The 23,006-nt window shown below is 43.5% G+C and overlaps 3 protein-coding genes across 6 annotated transcripts; 2 read left to right on the forward strand and 1 right to left on the reverse strand.

Moving 5' to 3' along the window:
* Positions 1 to 40: 40 nt before the first annotated feature.
* On the reverse strand, positions 41 to 18,097 carry LOC135499019 (glutamate receptor 2-like). 3 transcript variants are annotated; one of them, XM_064789634.1, is made up of 18 exons: positions 17,916 to 18,097; positions 15,234 to 15,395; positions 14,455 to 14,592; positions 13,819 to 13,950; positions 13,226 to 13,243; positions 8,976 to 9,238; positions 8,471 to 8,632; positions 7,620 to 7,784; positions 7,201 to 7,305; positions 6,768 to 6,905; positions 6,437 to 6,655; positions 5,774 to 6,017; positions 5,161 to 5,184; positions 4,032 to 4,220; positions 3,412 to 3,622; positions 3,026 to 3,156; positions 1,919 to 2,265; positions 41 to 1,660 (listed from the first exon to the last, which is right to left on the reverse strand). In XM_064789634.1, the coding sequence occupies exons 1-18, from the start codon at positions 17,992 to 17,994 to the stop codon at positions 1,490 to 1,492; spliced, it is 2,898 nt and encodes a 965-aa protein (XP_064645704.1). In that variant the 5' UTR covers positions 17,995 to 18,097; the 3' UTR covers positions 41 to 1,489. The 3 variants fall into 3 exon arrangements, with proteins under 3 accessions (XP_064645704.1, XP_064645705.1, XP_064645706.1); XM_064789635.1 differs by lacking the exon at positions 13,226 to 13,243; XM_064789636.1 differs by lacking the exon at positions 5,161 to 5,184.
* LOC135499020 (FMRFamide receptor-like) lies at positions 11,088 to 13,179 on the forward strand. 2 transcript variants are annotated; one of them, XM_064789637.1, is made up of 2 exons: positions 11,088 to 11,200; positions 11,714 to 13,179. In XM_064789637.1, the coding sequence occupies exon 2, from the start codon at positions 11,904 to 11,906 to the stop codon at positions 12,924 to 12,926; it is 1,023 nt and encodes a 340-aa protein (XP_064645707.1). In that variant the 5' UTR covers positions 11,088 to 11,200; positions 11,714 to 11,903; the 3' UTR covers positions 12,927 to 13,179. The 2 variants fall into 2 exon arrangements, with proteins under 2 accessions (XP_064645707.1, XP_064645708.1); XM_064789638.1 differs by having other exon boundaries at positions 11,737 to 13,179.
* A 1,239-nt stretch (positions 18,098 to 19,336) lies between the features above and the next one.
* Positions 19,337 to 20,739, forward strand: LOC135499151 (malonyl-[acyl-carrier protein] O-methyltransferase-like). The gene is made up of 2 exons (XM_064789825.1): positions 19,337 to 19,489; positions 19,831 to 20,739. Exons 1-2 carry the CDS (start codon positions 19,388 to 19,390, stop codon positions 20,473 to 20,475), a joined length of 747 nt encoding a protein of 248 aa, XP_064645895.1. The 5' UTR covers positions 19,337 to 19,387; the 3' UTR covers positions 20,476 to 20,739.
* The last annotated feature ends 2,267 nt before the right edge of the window (positions 20,740 to 23,006 follow it).

Here is a 23,006-nt window from a genome sequence, read left to right on the forward strand (position 1 = left end):
CCCCCCCCCCCCGCTAGCTACGCTCATGATTATCGTCTGTCTCACCATTTGCATTTGCCCCCTGCCCCTCCCCGCTACTACGCCCATGACTTTCGTCTGCCTTGAGGGAGAGGGGCCAAGGGAGAGACGAACTTAACATGCTCCCTTGGTGACTAACTTGTTTTGGACAAACCACCGGATGCTGATGGTTATGCTTCATCAGAACAACATCGTCACAGCGAACCAGCGCGTTATATAGATTTACAAAAGTTGAGATTTACAAGAATAGCAGAGATGAAGAAGAGATTTGCACGAGTAGCTTGGCAATGTCGATGCTTTTGTAAAGTTCAAAAACTATTTTTGGAGTTGCAGATATGTGCAAGAGCTGTACAAGAGTTGTCGAGGTAAACAAGAGTTGCAAATTTACAAGAGTAGCAGTAGATATCAACAAGATATTTACAAGAATTGCCGAGATATACAGGAAATTTACAAAAGTAACAGAGATGTATATTTGAGACATACAAGTGTTGCAGATTTACAAGAGTTGCAGTTTGCATAGATTTACAAGAGTTGCAGTTTACATTACAGTTCACATTATGTAAACTGCAACTCTTGTAAATCTACAACACTGGTATACAAAAGATATACATGCACAAGACATGCAAATTGAAAAAATATAATCTTCAAAGCCAGAATAATTGTTGATACAATATTCACTACACGTATAAAACCTCTCCCAGTTCATCAACGCTACTGCCATCTAATCTGTCCATACTTGGCGCCGATCGAAACACACTGATATTATTACGATTTCGCCGGCCAAATGTGACGTCATCCGTTTTACTCGGGTAACACGCAGCGTCATCATTCTTACCCGGGTCAAGAGTTTCATTAGAAATATCCGTTTGCCAACCCACTCCTTCACCGGCAGGGATGTTCAGAGAATATACACTGCCCGTCGGCGTATTACCGCCATTCGGAAGTGACGTCACATCCGCCAGTATTAGATCATTGTTGGCATTAGCACAGCTGTGTTCTGACAAGCAGACGTCTTTAGAAAGAGTATTGTGTCGGCATTCTTGCTGCCTATGCCACCACCAGTCATTTCAAGGTCACCAAGGTCACTAGCGTCACAAACTCCACTCACTGCACCAGAGTTTACGCCCTCTATCATTTCATCTCTGATGTCAATAGCACAGTTTCTGCCAATTTCGACGTCTACGTCATCATAAACATTCTCAATATTAGCATACGTAACCACATCGTTTGTGTCGTCTGCTCGATTATTATCACAGTTAGTGTCGATGTCAACAGAATACTCTCGATTATTTACACAGTTTTTGCTGACATCACTCGCAGATATTTTGCTTATATCACTAACAACACCATTTCTATTTTGGCTCGCACAGCCTTCAGTGACATCAGCGCTGTTTTCAGTGACGTTTTGCACACAATTGTGCCTCATGTCTCGAAAAGGAGCTTCGACCGTCGAAGCTGGGACCTGATTTGGTCATCTTGGAACTCCCGCCTGAAATGGGACCGCCATCTGGCGTTGGAAAGGTGAAGGTCGGTGCTCTTCAGTCGGCTTGCGTAACCACTTCACCTTAAACCAATTTTCCAGGATGTCGCATTTGAGGCGCTGCAGTCGTCGCTTGAAGGATGATTCGAAGTTTGGTGGTTTCTGGAGAGAACATATTTAGCTAGTTTAACAAGTGAGCGCTAGGGGGCCTGATCGAAACCAGGCTCTCTTCTCATAGACGGCCTCTCAAATGATCAACCATTTGTCAAATGTGAGAAGCTTTCAAGCTTTATATAAGCATTAAATATTTCAACGGCGACATGCATTTCATCGTGACTTATTAGAACTTTCTGGCCGGATGCACTAATCTGAAATGGGTTCAATAGTAGGTCAGCAAGAAGCTAGCCTCCATATACTCACCTTTGAGTCATCAGGATTGACATCAACTGCGCATGCCCATATCCATTCAAATACCAACACCACCAGCGCCAGAATACACCCAGCGACCATAATGTAAACTAATCCCATGAGGGATTGCATCGTAATCTGAACAGTATCGCCACCTATCGCTGAACTCGCGGAATTGGTTGTGCAATTTGCTTTCGATTTTATCCATTTGTTTTCTAATTCGTCGAATTTTCCCTCCTCCCTGTATTGGAGAATTTTAATGCTGAGTTCTTCCGCATAGTGTGAGCCCTTCTGGACGGCGAGGCCGTATCCCACGTTTCCGAAACCACTTTGTAAGACTTTCAGTTGACAAAACTGTCCTGTAATAAAATGAAATGGTCCAGGGACCATGTGCTCACCTCGGGTAATGTAATGCATGTCATTTGCAGTGGATATGGGGAGAACAGTTTCTGGCTAGTTTCACCAGTTTTGATTCCAATGAATAATATTATTCTTCTCGGCTCAATGGCAAACAAGAAAATTACCGGTACCATCTAAGTAAGTTTTAAGGTCATTTTTGGATGGACTTTCAGGGCAAACACGAGCGACGCTAAGATGCTGAAAATTTTGGAACCTAATGATAGATACATAATCTGATTGATGCTAAAGCGAAATATCGATATCAGTGCTAATTAACCATTTATTCTTCTAAATATCACGAAATGATAACTTGATCATGTTATCAAAATATCAACATTTTTTGAAAATGTTCTTCATGACATGGAAGACAATGTCGGTCTGAGTACTGAACCAAGGTGAAAACATCGAAGTCTAGTTGATTTAGAGGGAATATCGTTTTCGTGATATTTTGAAGAATCACTGCCAAACCAGCATTTCCCCAGAGGTGAGCTTAAAGAGAGTTAATCAGCGTGCCGCGTCATATCACAGGAAAGTTTCCGTCAAGGATTCTACGGAATCCCACTTTGAGTTTGTAAAAATCTCTTGTAGTAAAAATGAGAGTTAATTAACGTGCTGAGTCCGCAGGTCTGTCATAGATTCTATGACGGATTCCCATGCTAAAATCTATGACGATTATTCCAAACCACGGTGCAAAATAACGGAATGAAAAATGAGTCATACCTTTCCAGAATTCTAACATTGGTCTGTCGAAGATGAAGGCGAACTTCCCGTCCTCTTTTACAGTGTATTCCACCGCCTCGCTTGCGCTCTTAAAGTAGTTCCCCCATGATTCCATTCGGTGACCCATTGTTCTGAAGAAATATGACAAATGATATAATCAATTATGGAATGACATATAGGAGGAAACCAACACCTTGAGGCACGAGGCTTTCTAATGCATTTAACGCTTCGCCAAACCTCACCGAAGGTATTTATCTGTAGGGCTCTCTCGTGGCTGCATCAAAGAAGATTTTCGGCTGTATGTAGTCTATTGTCTGATTCAAAGGTTGGTGACGAGGTTTTCTAATGCATTTTACGCAACACTAAACCTCACCCAAGGTGCTTACTTGTATGGCTCTCTGCTCGCAGTATCAAAGAATGACTTCGGCTGTGTATTTTCAACAGTACTGTATCGCATTTCTCCCGACATGAAAAGGTCATCGACGGAGTTTATTTTGTTGCTCGAGGTCTTGATGGTGAGAAAGGCGGCGAGGTTGGCGGTATACGTAGCCGTGATAATTAGGGTGCCGAACCACCAGGCGGCAGCAGCTATTCGACCTTGAAAAGTAAAAAAAGTGTAGTCAAATTAGGAAAACCTGTTTATTCACCGTTTAGTATCGACTAAACACCTCTCTCTCTACAAGAGAAAAGAGCCAAATGGTATGAGGCTAGAATTGCCCTCGAAATGCAGCGAATTGGTAGCATTTCATTCGTCTAAACGAATCCCTAAAAACAGCATCGGAGTTCCACGCACAGGCCGCGTCACACAGTGCCGGGGCCTCCGGCGGCGCAGGAGCTGCGCAGGAGCTGCGCAGTAGGCTAAACTGCGTTGGGTTGGAATGCCACGAGGCTCTGACGAGAATGGTAGCTCATTTCGGTAGCCTCCGGGGACTACGAGTTCAGCTCCGCGTAGGTCTTGTCAAATATGTTCTAGTGTCTGATGATCAAGCAAAGACATGATATTTACCTGACCAAGACTTGGGATGCACCTCACCACCCTGCTGAAGAAATGACGCAAACGACCAAAAGGTGGCGTTGGACACACTCATCTCGTGTTTCTCCTTGGTGTATGCGGCATATTCCCATTCGTCGATTTTGCCGTCTTCATTGATGTCGACCACGTCTTCTTCGTCAGACTCCAGGACGGCTTTTTTGCCTGGCAATCGGAAAAAAAAGTTTTTTAATTAGATGCAATGTATCGTACACAGGCAAACGTCTCCATGCATGGATCATTGATGGGCCCGTGGATGGGTCTATGATGATTATCACAAACCACGTTTTACACTGAGATCCCATCATAGATTCTCTGATGGCCCAACGTACATCCATTGATGGCCCATGCTTGGTAGATCAACAGAGGTCCATGGTAGATCCACTGATGGCCCAGGGTAGATCCACTGATGGCCCAGGGTAGATCCACTGATGGCCCAGGGTAGATCCACTTGATGGCCCAGGGTAGATCTACTGATGGCCCATGCATGGTAGATCAACTGATGGTCCACAGTAGATCCACTGATGGACCATGCATGGTAGATCCACTGATGGTCCATGATAGAGTTTCATCAAAGGCCCAATGACGGTGGGGCCCATGAAAATGTGTACGAACACATTTGTGTTACACTCTTCAGAATTCTGGAAAGTAAGGATAGTTCACCAATTCTAACATAAATTCTTTTTCTCATGGTGACACTTCTCACACACTTCTCATGTCATATGATGTCACGTTTTCAAGCCCAAATGGTAATCCATCAAGTCCTGATTGTCACCTACTCTCACGTTGAATCAACTTGGCGTTATCTCCATCAGTTAAGCCTATAGACTTAACGCCAAATTAAGATAACACCAGCGTTAGTGACAAATCTTGTTTTCAACATCCGGGCCCTGAATACTGATATGACCGCACACTTTTCCAGGGGACATTTTCTACCTCTACATCGGCCTAATGGGGCATAGTATATGTGGGAGTAGAGATCTGTATAGTCAGGGTGGGTGGGCTCATTGAATACGTGGCTTGCTGACCACACACCTCGATAGTCAAGACGGAAAAATGCACACAAGAGAAAATATTCAGATGTTTACAATAATCAAGAACTCACAATCGTTTGGCTGCAGATAACTCCCTGTAATAAATAAAGAAAAAAACTACTCAAATTGCACCCTTGTAAAACTCAATAACACACTCTTGAAAACTGCACTCATTCCAAACCTGCGCAGTGCAATTTTCAACCTCGGCTTATATGTCTTTATAGGAAACAACCCCTGTCGAAAACCCTGCGGAAAATCAAGGAATACTGGATTTTTCATTCGCATCATGCTGTAATGACGTAGCCAGTCGATGCGTATTTCGAATTCTCGTCGACAGGAGTTGCTGCCTATCAAAACCAAAGAACGACCGCAGCGCCGCTGTGCCAGTTTGTGCAAGTTTCTACCTGATGTAATACGAGTAAATCTGCGTAAAAAAGCAGCTTCGTCTGTTCCTATGAGCTTTTGTCCTGAATGAGAAATTTGTATTGTGATTGAGAGGGCGAATCTCTTTGAAAGCATTTTGTCCTCCGGGTGGCCCGGTTTCCCCCTACAATACAGATCGCCCGAATAATGTCTGAAGAGCGATGAGCGAATTGGAGCTCATTGGCACTAAAATGATGTGACCTCACATCTTAAAGGCTGAAAAGGCCATGACACAATGTATAGACAAATTTGTCAACTCACCATGATGTCCATAAGGGCTTAGCTTATCCGTGAGTGACAGCGCCAAGGCCACGCCCACTGCCGTCAAAATGATGTAAAGCCATAGCTGATTGGTCAGTGGCACGAGGAAAGACCACATGTTGAATGACGCAGCAGGCGTTCCCATGGCGATGCCCAATTGGAGGTCGACGAATGGCCCGGTGAAGGTGACAACTTGCTCGCGGTCAAATGTGATGGTCAGGGCTGCGGCCGCCATGTCTGCTCGCTGGAATTGGAAATTTCATTTCGTAAGGTCTTGAAATAACAGTATGAAACCATAAAGACATCGCCTCTGCGTCTACTTAGAGAGCAAGGGAGTCCACAGACAGATGAAAAGAGTTAGGCTATTTTGCTTGAAGATATTTTGAAGTCACCAACAGTATCAGTATTGCTTTCATTCATGCCCGCAAGCCCTGTAGTCCAGTATACTGTGTGTGACACTTTAGCAACAGTACCGAAGGCGATGCCTGGGGCGTGGATGTTCACTTCAGCAAAGGTTACCAATGGCAAGGTTTGGAGTGTGGATCTGCCAACCATGAACACTAGCAAGTGTTACCAAAGGCGATGCCTGGAGTGTGCCGTTCAGCAACGGTCATCAATGGCAAGGCTTGGAGTGTGGCTCTGCCAACTACGTAACTTTCGTACCTTCATTTGCAACTCTCCAATCATTCCGGGCCAGACTCCCGAATTGTTTTGAGCGCCATAAGAACCGTCAGGGCTCAGATAAAGTTCGTACTTAAACTTCAAATCATCTGCCAACAATTCGAGTAGGTCCATGACGATTCCGGTGTAGCATCCGTTGCCTTGGCAACCTTCGACAGACTCGTTTTTCGATGGTTCCTCGTAGTAGACAAAGGGTGGATCCTAAAAAATACAATTCCGAAAGAAATGGTTTGGTTAAATTGATTTCACTGCGCAGAGCTTGATGATAATGCGCACATTTAGGAGATTTGCAAATGTTGGAATGTTTGCTTACCACGATTGTTACAACTCTGAGAGTCTGGTTGTGTAAGTCTCCCACGTAGTCTCTGACCTCGGCCAAGGGCATTCCCCCCACTGAGAACCTTCCTGTGAAGTTCATCATGAAAGGAGCGCTCTCTTTCCATTCGCCGAACTAAAAACAGAACCACAAGTGTGTTGATTAAATAAATATATTCATTTAATTGCCATCAATCAGAGCACGCAGCGACGTCTCATTTCTGACTCTGCCATATTTCGATGCCATTTTTACGACGCAAAATATACGTTTCATGCAATAGTGTATGTTTCAATAAGACAATGACTCAAACATAATGTGATCTAGAACACAAACAATGACAAAATGGCTGAAAATGACAGATAGATTCCACTCGACGATGGGATGGATCACGCGAGACGCGACGGGATTGTAATATGACGTCACGACTTACCACCTCCCAGCCTGTGTTCTCTAACACCACGATGTCATACTCTGCCTTCAGTGGTTCCCCCTTTTGGTTGAATTCAATCTTTTTCGTCACACCATCAAAATTTGCCTGAAAGAATAAATATCTTTTTAAACGCTGGTTAGAAATGGTACCTTTGGAAGCCTTTTAGCGAATTTGGAGGTGCCAGAAGCTTCAATGGCAATGCACGCTCGTCATTAACATATCTAATGAGGTTTCGTAAAATAATTTGATATGGTACATGTATCTAAAATGTTCGGAATCACTCGGATGTTTTCGGAAATTGCAGACAAATTCCCAATCACCAAGCCTCGTCATTAGTAACGCCTGCTTGGTAATACCAGCACCGTTTTGCTATACGGAGCAAATGCCAGTTATACTCTCGTTGGCAGATTGACGAATACCTTCAGTAAATAATCATAGACGTCACTTCCGCTTGACCAGGTGTCAGCTGGGATTTTATAGCAGTCAAACGAGGCTGGAACTAATGTTTTCTTGTCCTTCTCCAGCATTTGGTCCAGCGCATGCGCAAACGTGTAGACGGCGTCATAAAATGCCCGGCCGTAACTCTGAAAATAAAAATATGTGTTTGTAAATGTGTTTATTGCTTGTTTATTCGTAAGCAAGCTGTCTGAAAAACATTAGGATCAAATCAATTTCTGTTTTAACAGTCTGTGCCATCTCGGCTGTATCATCGCGACCTGTAAGGTTACACACTCTTCACAATTGTGTCCCATGAAGAACGAAAATGTCATTTCCTAAAAGCGGGCTACATACGATTCACGAGGTCACTCTCCACTCTCACGTCGTGTTTTCAAGCCAAAGTCAGTCAACTCGTGACAAGTGAAAGATGACAAGTGACATTGTGAATCCAATGTTACGCCAGTCTTACAGGTAAAACGTGAGCCCTATGTTACTCCAGTCTTACAGGTAAAACGTGAGCCCTATGTTACTCCAGTCTTACAGGTAAAACGTGAGCCCTATGTTACTCCAGTCTTACAGGTAAAACGTGAGCCCTATGTTACTCCAGTCTTACAGGTAAAACGTGAGCCCTATGTTACTCCAGTCTTACAGGTAAAACGTGAGCCCTATGTTACTCCAGTCTTACAGGTAAAACGTGAACCCTATGTTACTCCAGTCTTACAGGTAAAACGTGTACCCTATGTTACTCCAGTCTTACAGGTAAAACGTGAACCCTATGTTACTCCAGTCTTACAGGTAAAACGTGAGCCCTCTATCGTAATCATGGCCTTACCGGAACTTTCCCGAGCGACCCAGCCCCCTTGTAAATCGCCGTATCAGCAGCCTCCCATCGCCTCTTGAAGTCTGCCGCATTAGCCCCGCTGGCCGCCACTGGGCGCGTGCCCACAACTCCTTTCAAATATGGCTTGCTCGCCAGGGCATCTGGTAGATCGTTCTGAAATGAATTTTGTTTTGAATTGTTAATGCAAGTCTGCAGCAAAGATGTATGCATTCTGGCCTAACACCCTCAACATCATTGTCTATTTCTTGAGTGTTCAGCCAAAGATAGTACGTCAAACTTTTGGACGCTTATGCCATGAATAAAAAACCTGTAGTAAATCTCAAAGGAACAGAACCGATTTTGAGTTTTTGTTTGTCCTCAATCCCAACCCCCTAACATCGGTATTCATTTTGAATCCCAAAATATCAATAAAGTACATGGCATCATTATTTTTTACATTTGAGTCAATTTTGGATGGGTATTTTATCAAAATGGGCTGATTTCTATTTTTACTTACAGTCCCAGTGATACCATCAGTACCTATCCACATCCATCCCTCCGTCATCATGCCCTCATTCTCGGCCTGCTGCAGGACCACCACCCCATGCTCGGCATAACAGTTCAGTATAACCACTCTCGCACCTGTGCGCTTGATCTGCCTTAGTTGGTCAACGGCGTTCACGGCAGATGCGTTCTCGGTGACCGCGAATTGTTGGACGGTCAGAACCCGCCAATTTCTCTCCGCTGCCTTGGACTGGAAGTTCAGTAGCCCATTGATACCTGAAATGATGGTCAAGTATCGAAAAGGGCCCCAAAATAAGTACATGTAACCCCCTTCCCCTGTTTATGATAATCATTAACTGGTAACAATGATTTCAAAATGTTGATACCAACCCATATCTATTCAACTGCGGATGCAAAAAGATGGCAATAGCAACAAAATCAGAGATATGTGTATCGCTTATCAAATCAGCTTAAAAGATCTTATATGGTCAACTATTTCAGCTTATAAAATGATTTTTATAATCATTCGCAAAAAGAAATTATTCGCGACAACCACAAAAATTGAATGCCCACGCGCAAAATATTGTTGTGACTTATCCCAGTTACTTTTGTATGTCCTTTTTCGAGACACCTAATACACCGTACTAGTTATTTACTCTAACATAAAATCAAAAATATATGAGGAGGTTGTTACACAGTGGAACCCCGGTCGGCGACCACCCCGGTAACGCGACCACCCCGCTATGACGACCAAGAATCGCCGGTCCCGAACTTATGAAAAAATTCCATAACTTTGGCGGGAAAACTTAATCATGCACTTTGTCCCCGGATTTTCATCTTCACTAACGCGACCACCCCGGTAGCGCGACCATTCAACCTCTGTCCCATGAGTGGTCGTGCTACCGGGGTTCCACTGCTGTTTGATAAAGTCAATAGGCAGCTTTTGCAACCTCTACGAACGAAGAAAATTGATGTACGAATGTCTGTTGCGTCATCAAGACCAGCTGTGCTAATTCATTTATGCGAAGCTCTTAAACCATATTTTATGAATGCATCGTAGTTTTAGGAGGATTCGGGAAAGTTTTCGAAGTCACATGTAAACTCTTCATGCCTCGTCGTTTGTAAATCTTCGTAAGGGTTGCGAGACCTCCCTAACATTACAGTTCTATCTACCGGTCTACCAGTATCCGTGGAGAACCACGGCATTAAAAGACACTGCGCGATCCAAGGCATGTTAGTGTCAACAAGTCTTTAGTGACCTTGAACCTGACCCACAATGCACTGTTCTCGGAAACGCATGTGTCAATATGTCACTGTTGACTCTCATCGGTGTGTCAGCTTTTTCTGAGTTGACTTGGAATAAATAAGCATTGCTACTGACGAGACTCGTCACGCCATGCGGAACCTTGGATGATGAACTGGGTCAGCGGCAGAGTGGTTGGCGAATCACGCTCACTATCAATCAGGGGGTGCTGCAGTGACTGTGGACACTTGGGATGGAGATTGTTTGGCAACCCATTTGGATAAAATGGCGAAGGCCTCTGGCAACAAAGGCACCATTCTTGGCATTTAAGGCACGAAGTATCCAATGAAAGGCCCGGTGTAGAAGTTTAAAATGTCCTAGGATAGAATGCCCGGGAAACAAAGGATTCTATTATGCGCTTCAATCTTTGAGCTATTGACGGTCAGGGTCTCTATAGAACCATATTGCAGAAGACAATAGGGCCGGACACTTTTTTCAGGGGGCATTTGTTACTGTTACACCGACATTTTCTGGAGAAGTTTAAGCCATCTTACAAATTTAGCTTTTTTTCAATTCGACAAAATATCTGAGAGAAAATATCGGGTCGGTCAAGACAACGCTGACTAACGCCAAAAATTGCAGCTTTTCATCTGTGTGCTGCTTGTTTCAGAAAAAAATCACTGTTTTCGCCTGAAATTATATAGGCTCTCGCGAAACATTAATCACCAGAGGGTTTTTTTGAGCAAAATCTGAGCGACGATATCAGGTTTCTGCATCGCTGATGGGGACAAATGCCTCAGGGCAAAACAACTTCGATATCACCGGGTGAGGACATAAAACGCCTGATGCGAGTTACTTGGCAAAATCATACATCCCGAACCTCAGACGTCTCAGGACTAATTTTAAAGCCGTCTAAAATCTGAGAAACGGAGTGTGGTATCTTGGGGTCTTGCAAGATGTCGACAGGGGCAGGATTCCAGTGCATTCAGGAAGGGGTAAGGTGGTTTTCAGATAGATCAGGCCAGAGGAACTTGGCTGACCTCTTGTTACTAAACTGTTTGGGGTATTGCAAGATGTCGACAGGGGCAGGATTCAAGTGCATTCAGGAAGGGGTAAGGTGGTTTTCAGATAGATCTGGCCATAGGAACTTGGCTGACCTCTTGTTACTAAACTGTAATCGTATGATCACAAATAGTTATGTACCACAGCTCTGTGCAGCCGGTGTCATAGTTGACGCCGTAAAAGAGCATAGTTTGGCCTACCCTATTAAAGGATAATCTAGTGTCGTTCAACACCACTATCTTTTGGTAAATGTGATCTGGTCACATTCCTGAGTTCAACTAGATACCTTTGGCCAGAACTACTGTGTAGATGCTATTTAGCCGGTTTTGGCGCTTCTGTTTCACATTACATGTACACGTAACATAGGCCTTTTGTACAGGCGCCCTCAGCCGGCTTAACAGCGTCGACACAGTATATGAAAAACACTTCACCGACAAATTCCATAGGTTGCCATATAATGCAAAGCTAGAGACACTGCCTAAAGTCTCACGCCGACTGTGGGATACCAAGAAGGTACCTTTCGACTGCTAAAAATACGTCTGCTCTCCAAGCGTACTTAGGCCCAATTTGTGTACATCGTGTAGTGTGTGATGTACAAGACTTCTGGCCGAAGTAAGTTACCATTGCGACATCAGCATGGGCACCGTCTCCGAACCCGTCGTCGCAACGCAGCCACCGAAGACGTGTGATTACCATGAGACACACGCCAACACCTTCTTTCTCTACATTTACGCCATCACCCCGACATCCATCATCGGAATCATCTTGAACGCCATCATTCTAATGGTACTCGGAAGGGCGCAGAAGAAGGCAATCGCAACTTCCGTGTTCCTACTGCGCATACTCGCCGGATGTGACATATTCTTTCTGTTGTGTTGCCTGGTGTTTTTCTTCATCCGACATATGGTGGTCTATTTCGAACACCGGACCACCATCTTTACAAGAGGCGACAACTACATCGGAGGAGATATATTTTTTTGGATTCTGCCCTGGTACTTTTCTGCGCTGCAATCACGAAATAGCTTAATTGTCCTCATTACTCTAGAGCGGTTTTTAAACATCGTCTTTCCGTTATTGGCGAGGCCATATTGCACGGAGAAAAACTTCGGGAAAGCTGCGATATTCATTATCTGTTTATCTTTAGGATGTAATATGCCACGGTACTGGTCTCTCGAGCTTGTTGATGTTTTTAATCCATGCACGAGCTACCCCGAGATTCAGGTGAAGAGCAAGGCATGGCAAGGCCTCTATGACACGTATCTGTACATGCTGGGAATGGTACTGGTGCCGCTTCTTCTTGTTTACATCATGAATGTCGTGCTCATCATCTCCTTACGGAAGGCAATACGACGGCGGGCGGATATGACAGGGGGCGACACTAGCAAGGACCAGGAGGAGAAGGCGAACAGACAGGCGACTCTCATGGTGGTGTCCATACTCATTGTCTTCACCCTATGTGAGACGCCAGCGACGGTTGATAGATTGGCGGGACTGGCCGGCCTTCAACTTTTCCCAGATCGTCGATATCACGATTACTTCAGAAAGTTTGGCCTGTTTTTAATTGTGGTCGACTCCGCGATGAATTTCGTGGCATATTGCGCTACTAACAAAACATTTCGCCATAATTTCCTCTCAATATTTACGAAGAAGGTAAAATAAACAAAACTTAAAGATCAATTTTGAAAGGAAATCATACCCATATAAGCTAGATTTTTGTCCATCCCACTTCGAAGTAGAAAGTTACACTTTCATACCTTGATCAAAAGATTCTCCATCAGTAAGTCATCTTCAGAGATGATTTGGAAGTTAGGGCGTTTTGCATGTATTTTTGCGACGTCAGAGTTGTTCATTTTCGCTCACTTTCTACATGTTCTATACTTTTGCTAATATCGACTGAGGAAGGGAAGGCTAGTGGGTGCTACGGCATAATATTTCATCATTCATGTACATGTACCTACCCCAGTAGAAGATAGAACCTATAATAATAAGTGACAGTATTTAGATTTGACAAAAAGGGTCAAATGTGGTGTGGTGTACGTATCAACTGGCAAGATGAGCTTTCAATGTGGAGCACAAAAACGTGTCAATATATCTTTCGCTGTTCCCAAACATTGAGGGGAAGCACTTCGATACGGAAAGACTGAAAAACGTCGGTTACATCAGATTATAACTTATCATTTTTGATGACCCAAATTTGCCAAAAGCAATTTATTTCCAAACAAAACTGTAAGGTAAAATGGGGGAAGGTAACCCAAGCCGGTGTGACAGCGGATATAGTCCCCCTGGAGTCATAGTCCGGTAGCATTGTATTTGACCAATTAAGCAGCATGATCTATTGTACCGCTAACCCTAACCAAAACATTTAGCAATGCGGGCTATTGTTACACGGACTATCAGCCCTAGGACTACTGTCCCTTGCACACCGGTTCCCCATTCACATTAACGAGAATTGCAAACAGAACATTCGAAAGGTAGTATTCCCGCATTTGATATCTTACCGACATCTTTCAATGGATATGTACCGAACATCTAAACCAGGGTAAAAACTTACCATAATCCGTGGTGTCCGTCAAGATGGCCATCGTGTCGAACCGGAAATACTGAATGAAGTCAATCAGAGCCAAGCTCTGCTTGGAGTCTGGCGGGAACATACGAAGGAGGTTTTTGTAGGTCGAGCGGTCATCTGAGAAGGAGATTTTTTTGAAATTAGGCCACTACAGAGCATGTCCCCGTGTCGCCGCTGTTACCAAATCTCATGCGGAATGGCTGTTTCCACACCGAACACATGGACATGATAAATGCACAACAGATGACGTCACTGATACCAACTTTTACGACATCAGGAAGCTAGGGAACCAAACGCAACAGTTTAGGAGAATGCTAGCCAATCGTGACAGTCGTGATTTCAATTAGATTGCTGGAAAAATTGCCTGAAATGACGAGTTCTTAGAGCACAACTTTCAGTGGTCGAGTGACCAATTTAAATTTGAGTTTTGGTGTCGTATGCGCACTTTTTCAATAAAAAAGAAGTGGATAGGATGTCAGCAATACCGGCTCAGAAAATAGAGATAAAGATGAGTAAAACATGCGATGCAAATCGTCGATCGAGATCAGGCCTCTTTCTGAATCGACGTCAGCGGAAGTCCACTCTAATGTTTTACAAAATGGCCGCCCACGGATAGCATACCTGAGAACTTCGGATCCGTAGCTGTTGGCGAAATCATCGGAACGTTGACGCCGAGCGCCATTGGGTAGGATGCCTTCACGGCCGTGGTCGAGGCCGGGCCGATTATCGTTGCCACGCCTTCGGTCACCTGCTTACAAACTGCAAAAAGATGGTAAAAATTCAACACCATGTCAACAGTTAAAACGTTCGAGTTTTGGCGGGAGAGCTTTCAGCTCAGCGGCCGCATTGGCTTGGAACTCTCTCGGCCAAGGCCTACGCCAGGAGGACACTCTGAACAAGTTCAGGAAGGCTCTAAAAACTGAGCTTTTCAGAAAACATTTCTCACGCAACTAATGACTGTCAACTATAGTGGGGAGCGCTTTTGAACATTTTCAAATGGAAACAGCGCTTTATAAATTTAACTTTATTATTATTATATTATTATTAACTCAAGCGTCATAAAGTTATAAATTCGTGATCTACGTGATCATATCGCGGGTATCTTAATGAATTAAGAGCATTAATTTGAGCTTTAAATGGAAGCTGTTCGTAATTACTGGTGAGCCAGGAAAATAGAAGTGCAGTATACACAATGCCGTGGTGCAGATATTTTGCATACGAATTTATGAAACTCGGAATCGTATATATACATGTCTGCGAAACGATATTGTCCAAATTCATATGCAATACGTATTCACGCAATTTTCAAATTAAATTTCAAATATCTAACGAACGGCCGAGGCCTTTAAGAATCAAGCACTCTCATTTACGCAGTGTCCATCAAAGGCTAAATCACTCACCTGCTTGAATACTTGCGTACGTCGCTAGGGGGCCAGCAGTTATCTCGACCAGGTCTATCTTATAATTCGGTAAGATTTTTGAGTCATTGTTGATGGTATCAACGGCAAATTTGGTCATCCCCTGTAGCTGAGGAATCCCCTTCCTGTCATAGAAAATAGCACCTGAAAGAGAATAAAACCCTTCTTCATATAACGAGGAACCTGCAGAACTAAAAATCCAGATGGCAGCACCAGTACTAAAAGGTACACTTCCAGTGCATTTTCCATTAAAATTAAGTTTTGTTGATTTTCACCCTAAAACTCATCAAAATAGAATTAAGGACCAATAAAATACATTTTTGGTGCTATTTCCCCATGTAGAGTAATAAAGGGATGAAATATTCAATAATCAACATCGATTCTTCACCATGAGCCCATCATAGATGTATTATACGCGCCGGTCACCGATCCAAAGGTTGACCGCGCTCAACGTTGCTTAACTTCCACTCTGGGGCCAACGCGCCAACCACTGGGCCATAAAGGAATTCCCTCATGGCCGGCGGGTTAAGCCGTGCCATATACCTGGGGGTACTATACAATAGATTCTATGGTGGATTCTTTTGCCATATTATTTATCATGGATTCATTGGTAGAGATTCTTCATCATAGAATCTGGTGGGCCATCACAGAATAGTGCGATGATTTATCTCGAACATAGATTCGATGATGGTTCACTTTTGCCTGCGTATGGAAGCGTGAATTCACCTCGGTTTCCTGTCGATGGCCATAAATAATTTCTGGTAAAAGTTTTTTTCTGGTAAAATGTGGGTAGGACGTGTATGTCGATTAAACTAGAGCGAGTTTTCGGACGATATTGAATGGATAACAACAGGTACAACACTGCATGCAGCCTGGTAGTTTCTGAGTGGTCAGTTAGTACGGGCAGTAGAGTCGTTAGTCACTTGATCAATACATCTCCGACCCAGTCAGCCAGTTGAATAAATATTGACATGATCCAACTCGAGCTAATTCCTCTGCTCAATGTTTATAATTCGCCCAGTGCTTTGTGGGAAAACAAACAAAAGTTGATACAGCGCCATTACAGGTTGCCAAGCAACGAACAATCCCATTCTCGCATTTAATGCTTTTGCTTTCGGTCACCGGTTTTCACGGAATATTCACATGGGATGGAGCTGACATCGTGTCTCCCTTTAAAATGCTAAGTTTCCAGCCATTAAACCGTTGTTACATAAATGACACTGACAACGCCGTTAAAGTGCGACCCTGGCAACAGTTTCCATGGCTACGCGGGCATCCCAGGCCCAAAATGCCTTTAATGTCGCCGCTCATATTCTGATGCATTTATTTAATCAAACTTGGAATCGATATTTTTCCCTTGGTGGAGCAATTTTATTCAACTGTGCTCAAATGCAAACAGCGCAGCATGTTTCGGACAATTATGCACATTTTCAATTTATCAATCCCATCAGACCAAAAGAGTATCAAAGTACAAAGACCATTAGCGTCGATTTCAGAATGTGGCCTCGAGTTCCAATGGCTGCAAACAACGAATAGATGTTAAGCCATTTTCCGTTAATTAAAAATTGTCATAACCTTTTCCCAACGACTCAATTGAACGTTTGCAGGGCATATGAACCTCACTCAGGGCTTGAATAATCCATAGATATGTTGACAGGGTATGACCATGATAATTTCAGGGTTTGAGGATCTAAAGTTTTTGAGGTCATTTGTGTCTTAATTTCACCCGTCCGCCACGTTTCAACGCTTAGGGGAGACTTTCTTATACCTTGGTTAGCGTGATTTCCCATCCAAGGACAAGCTGAGGAGGGTTTTTTGTCACGGAAGACTTCTGTAGAGGCAGCTCAGAGGAGGAAGAAATTTAAAAAAAAATTATTTCAAAACAAAAGTTTCTCTTTGAAAGTACAAAACAGTCAGTCAGGTCGAACATACACGTGTATCAAATATCAATACTGCTGCTATGAATATCGATTTTGTCGTCTATTACCAATCGATTTTTGATTATCGCGGGAAAACCTCGTCCCTCCAGATCGCTCTATAAACATTTTGATTGTACAAGTGGCCCTATCGTAAACATCGAACGAGGTCGGACGCCTATATAGCTACTGCGAAAAACGGATATACGACCCCATGGGTGATACAAAATTCGTCTGAGCCTAAATACTCTTATTTCACCTATATGAGGTCAGTAGCGAATTTTCCTTTCCTACCCCGCTAATGTCATTGTTTTTCTGCGTGCATGAGTAATGTTATCGTCATCGTAAAAAGCGACGTTGATTTTTACTAGGGTACAGGTGTGTGGCTAGCGGGCGGGGGGGGGGGGGGGGGGGGTTACAATGCCCCTTCCATTACTACAAGTCACAAATAGATGTGTTTTGACCGTGATTTTGTCTCTCCCAGAGAGACTTTTGCCACCAACCAATACCAAAAACCTCCAGGCCGCTTGGTATCGTCAAACAGTACGCGATGGCGGTCAAAAAGTATGCAATTGATACCAAAATAGACGCAATGACGACAAGACATTGCCATGACGGCAAAAAGTACGCTACTTAGTGATTTCAAACGAGCCTATGAGAAGTCACGGTTCAGCTGGAGGCTGTTTTTTGTTTGAAAAAAAACAACGTACTGCTTGTCCAACTCGCTCCTTGAAAGAATTTCACTTACCAAGTTTAATGGTTGTTTGAGCCCAGCAAACTGCGACCAGCACAGTCACTGTGAACACAGCACCTTTTGAACACGTCATCGTTTTCTGCACAGATCCCGCCGTGACGTCACTGAAATTGCTTATCAAGCGTATCCTAGGTCGGCCGAATATCTGTTAAAGGTCGCACTGGAGTTGTCTTCTCATAGACCTGCGAAATGAACATATTAAAAGTAGGGGATTTATGTGGACGCTCAATTAACACTTCAGGGAAACGTTAAGCCTAACGTCGCCTAAACGTGTCATAAAGATGAAAAAACGATGAAAAAGGGGGTCGATGAGCCCCAATCGGCAAAAAACGTAATGACGAATCGAAAAGGGGAAAATATTCTTACCTTCAAAGCCATTTGGCACCTCCAACTTGTATCCTAACAAATCCATACACCGAGCACGTGTTTTCGCCTTCAACACTCGACGTTTGGCTGCCTAGTCACGGCGAGCCTCGCTCGTGGGCGGCAGCGCGGACTACTTCCCAGAATACGTAGCGATATGGAAAGTTATCGACACGGCATCCATTATCGAATTAGATGTGATTAGCTATGCATATAGAGCGGGTCATAAATGAGTTATCAGACATTGATGAAGTTTGCCGTACAGAGACATTACAGCATGTGAAATATGCATTACTCTCCGTACTAATACACATGTACTATTGCGCTGGTAAAAGCATGGATTTATTTCAGTACAATAACATATTATAAAAAATAGTAAAATTTTCCAGGAAGATATTCTTTTGACGTTTTGTTTATACACACTACAGTAGAATCTCTCTGTCAGAGACACCCTCGGGGCTGACAAGTGCTGTCCTTGATAGAGAGGTGTCCTGATTAGAGAGGTCAAATTGAATGGAAACAACCAATTTGGGATCTAGACTAGTGGCCCGATAGGGGCGTTGTCTATCGGTGCTGTGTTAGTCAGAGCTAGCCCTTGATTATGAAGGGATTTTCAAATTCAGGTGACCATGGTCTGTTTATGTGCTCTACCATAGCTTTCAATACTTGATGTATCTGAAGAGGCACTCTTGGCATGGCCTATCAAGGAGCTGCCCACGGTGCTGAACCTCTAGCTTGCCTGTCGACTAAGTGCCTTGCCCGAGAACTAGTAGGAGCACTCATTTTAAAGTTATAGTAGTGATATTGTAATTGGTTCGAGCCATTTGGCAGCCGACATGACATCGGCAGCTAAATCCTAACAGGGCTTTGAACAACTCGGCCTATCGGAGGATTAAAGTTATCAGTGGCTTATCGGTGAATATAACCATGTTCTGGGCTTTGAACAGCCCTAGTGATATAATGCTATTCACTACAATACTGCGTTTAACATATTCAAATGTATCGTTTTTATATCACAAGCTGTTCATCCGCGCTCTTTGGTGTGCAATTTTGCAGAGAATGACAACGTTTCCTGTGCTTGGGCGTGTAGGTTGAATACCATCATGGCTTGTCCCGACCACTACGCCGATATCGCCGCAGATTATGACAAGTTATACTCTTTCAGGGATCAGTTTGCGGACAAACTCGTGGAAGTCCTCATCAAGGTAATTGCATAGAACCTGATAAAGTAGACGCTGGTCTTCCTAAATTGTCATACATTTACTGAGGGCTTTTCCAATACTCTACATGTACAATATTAGCAACGGTCAGTGCATCCGCCAAGCGACTGCTAGGCGTCAGTGAACCTATGTCGTCACAATGACCTTCACAAAACTGGTTGGATGATACTAATAGGATCTCATGAAGTTTGACCACGGTTTACCAAGTGAACATTATTCCTATCTGGTTGGCTATTGAAAATGTGACGTCATAGATCCACTAGGCTTAGTTTCGCCGTGTGCTTGAGGAGCGCCCTTGCATGTAATTCAACTTTTCATCATTACAGTACGGCCGCCTCTCCAACGACCAAGACTTCGTTGATGTTGGCTGCGGATCCGGCTGGCTGCAGCGTATACTCTCTGAAAGGGGCTACCATTTCAAAACGTCAACTTCTGTGGACCCAAGCCAGCAGATGCTTGAACTGGTCATAAAGAGAGTCCCCAACGCACAGTGTATCAACCTGGACGGACTGGAGTTTTCCCGCCTTACGAAAACCTATGATGTGTTGGTCATCAGTCAATGTTTTCATCATTTACCGATAGAAACGCTTGAGGAGACATTGCGAAACGTCCGGTCGCAGCTGCGCAGAGGAGGAAAAGTCATCACAACGTTTGGAGACGGAGGATTTTTTAGTCCAGACGTCGCGAAACGCCTTAAAACAACAGGTAATTATTCACCTGTGGATTATTCAGCGTCTGTACGCATTTGTGAATCGGTTTTTCAAAAATGTGGCTACAAGTTCACCCCGGACTCCCCAGTGGAGAGGTCGTATAAGGTCAAGGTCAGTCGTGAGCAATATGGCTACATGCTGCGGCAGAGGTACGTGTCGGCGTTGGGCGTGATCAGTGACGAGGACATTGAGAAGGAGGTTGCTGCATTGCCCGACACAGTGGAGTTTCAATACAAATGGACAATTATAGTGGCGGAATGATGTATGCCTCCTCCTCAGAATGTTGTCACGCTTCAGAACAAAACTGCTAGACTTTCATCAGTGACAGTATAGTGTCTTACGCGGCCAGATACAATTTTGAGCTTGAAATTTAAAGACGAGTTCTTTTACTATCTTGTGGTGACTGGGGAATGGCTCTGATTTCTGCGGCCGTCCTCCGCCGGTTTTTTGAGCACTATTGCAAACATACAAATTATGTTATGTACGGTATTTGTGAATCTTTTTGTCACCTTTCGTTCTTTTGTTATACGCCACCACAATGTAATTGATTATTACATGAATAAAGATACATAATAATAATAATAATGGCATGAAATTCATGAAAATATGAACAAACATATGTTTTAAAAATGAACACCGGGAAGCCGGACACAGGAGACCCACGAACAGGTGAGATGCCCCTTTCCGCAAGGCCCCTCTCCAGCTTGCAGAGTGCTCCAGGGCCGCTCATTAGCATACACCCATAACTCATGCTCAGAAACTTGCCAGCTGCAGTTCTGCGCGGCATCCGGACAAATTAACATTTCCATTTTAACACCCAGGCAAAAATGCTAGCTTCCGGACTAATTCATGGTGTTGGTAAAGGCTTTACAGGCAGAGCACCGAAACAAACTATGCATAACTGCTTAAAGGTGTCAATATATTTGGATTGATTTTTTTGGGACACAAGATACATTTTAGTACACATTTATTTAATATTGATTTGGACGCTCAACAGATTCGCCAATATCTCACAAAGGTAATTCCTAGCTTTCAATTCGAACACAAAACATTTTTTTACACATAAATGACAACGCCATCATTATAAATACATATAATATTGATTTCAATGCGGCAATGTTTTTTCTAACATCGATTTTTTAGCTTTTCAAATGGCTATCCAACGTGCATTAACTTGGCGGCACGTTGAGATGACGGTGGTTTATTGGCCATCAGTCCACCGTTAGCAGATAGCGCAGCTTCCAACAACCAGGCCCTAGCCAGCAACCGAGGTATTTCACATGTACCAGATGATTAACCACAATTGTCTCATCGATCAACACACAGGCTGCTGACTGTTCCCGTCATAGAATCACTAACGGAGGAAAAACATGATAGGTTCTATCATGGCCCGTCATAGAATCACTAATGGAGGAAAATCATGATAGATTCTATCATGGCCCGTCATAGAATCACTTACGGAGGAAAATCATGATAGATTCTATCATGGCCCGTCATAGAATCACTAACGGAGGAAAACCATGATAGGTTCTATCATGGCCCGTCATAGAATCACTAACGGAGGAAAACCATGATAGATTCTATCATGGCCCGTCATAGAATCACTAACGGAGGAAAATCATGATAGATTCTATCATGGCCCGTCATAGAATCACTAACGGAGGAAAACCATGATAGATTCTATCATGGCCCGTCATAGAATCACTAACGGAGGAAAACCATGATAGATTCTATCATGGCCCGTCATAGAATCACTAATGGAGGAAAACCATGATAGATTCTATCATGGCCCGTCATAGAATCACTAACGGAGGAAAATCATGATAGATTCTATCATGGCCCGTCATAGAATCACTAACGGAGGAAAACCATGATAGATTCTATCATGGCCCGTCATAGAATCACTAACGGAGGAAAATCATGATAGATTCTATCATGGCCCGTCATAGAATCACTAACGGAGGAAAATCATGATAGATTCTATCATGGCCCGTCATAGAATCACTGACGGAGGAAAACCATGATAGATTCTATCATGGCCCGTCATAGAATCACTGACGGAGGAAAATCATGATAGATTCTATCATGGCCCGTCATAGAATCACTAACGGAGGAAAATCATGATAGATTCTATCATGGCCCGTCATAGAATCACTAACGGAGGAAAATCATGATAGATTCTATCATGGCCCGTCATAGAATCACTGACGGAGGAAAACCATGATAGATTCTATCATGGCCCGTCATAGAATCACTGACGGAGGAAAATCATGATAGATTCTATCATGGCCCGTCATAGAGTCACTAACGGAGGAAAATCATGATGGCTTCTATCATGGCCCGTCATAGAATCTATATTGGAACAACATGGTTCTAACTACCATTGGTCCATCATAGATAATGTGATGGAATCCATTATAGAACTTATGATGGCGCATCATAGAATTTATATTGGATTAGGTGAACTATTCTAATTTTCCGGATTCCTAGACTGTTACTCAAATGGGTTTATACTTCGATACCTGGAGACGGAAGAAGAGTAATGTGTGTAGAGTTGCTTCATGTTTGGTAGATCAGGTGATTCTGGGCTGATCGGCAGATATGATTCTGGTAAGCACATGTGATTGACTCCACGAATCGTGGAATAACGGATCCAAAATGGAGGTTAGTGTTGGCAGCGCGGAAAGACGGTGTTACGCGACTGCGCAGGAGCCTGGGATGTTTTTGTTACCGATGGCAATGCTTGGAGACTGCTGCACACACACAGGTCACACTTTTCTGCACATGGACAA

The sequence above is a fragment of the Lineus longissimus genome, chromosome 14, assembly GCF_910592395.1.
Source record: "Lineus longissimus chromosome 14, tnLinLong1.2, whole genome shotgun sequence".
NCBI lineage: Eukaryota > Metazoa > Nemertea > Pilidiophora > Heteronemertea > Lineidae > Lineus > Lineus longissimus.

Bases quoted from the DNA above. Each gene is read 5' to 3' on its own strand.
- LOC135499019 (XM_064789634.1), bottom strand. From the start codon at position 17,994: ATGACGTGTTCAAAAGGTGCTGTGTTCACAGTGACTGTGCTGGTCGCA. The intron at 3,157-3,411 runs GTAAGCACCTTG...ATATTTCTTCAG, and splicing joins GCGAGCAGAGAGCCATACAA to AACAATGGGTCACCGAATGG. The intron at 2,266-3,025 runs GTATGACTCATT...ATTTTATTACAG, and splicing joins AATGTTAGAATTCTGGAAAG to GACAGTTTTGTCAACTGAAA.
- LOC135499020 (XM_064789637.1), top strand. From the start codon at position 11,904: ATGGGCACCGTCTCCGAACCCGTCGTCGCAACGCAGCCACCGAAGACG.
- LOC135499151 (XM_064789825.1), top strand. From the start codon at position 19,388: ATGGCTTGTCCCGACCACTACGCCGATATCGCCGCAGATTATGACAAG. The intron at 19,490-19,830 runs GTAATTGCATAG...TCATCATTACAG, and splicing joins TCGTGGAAGTCCTCATCAAG to TACGGCCGCCTCTCCAACGA.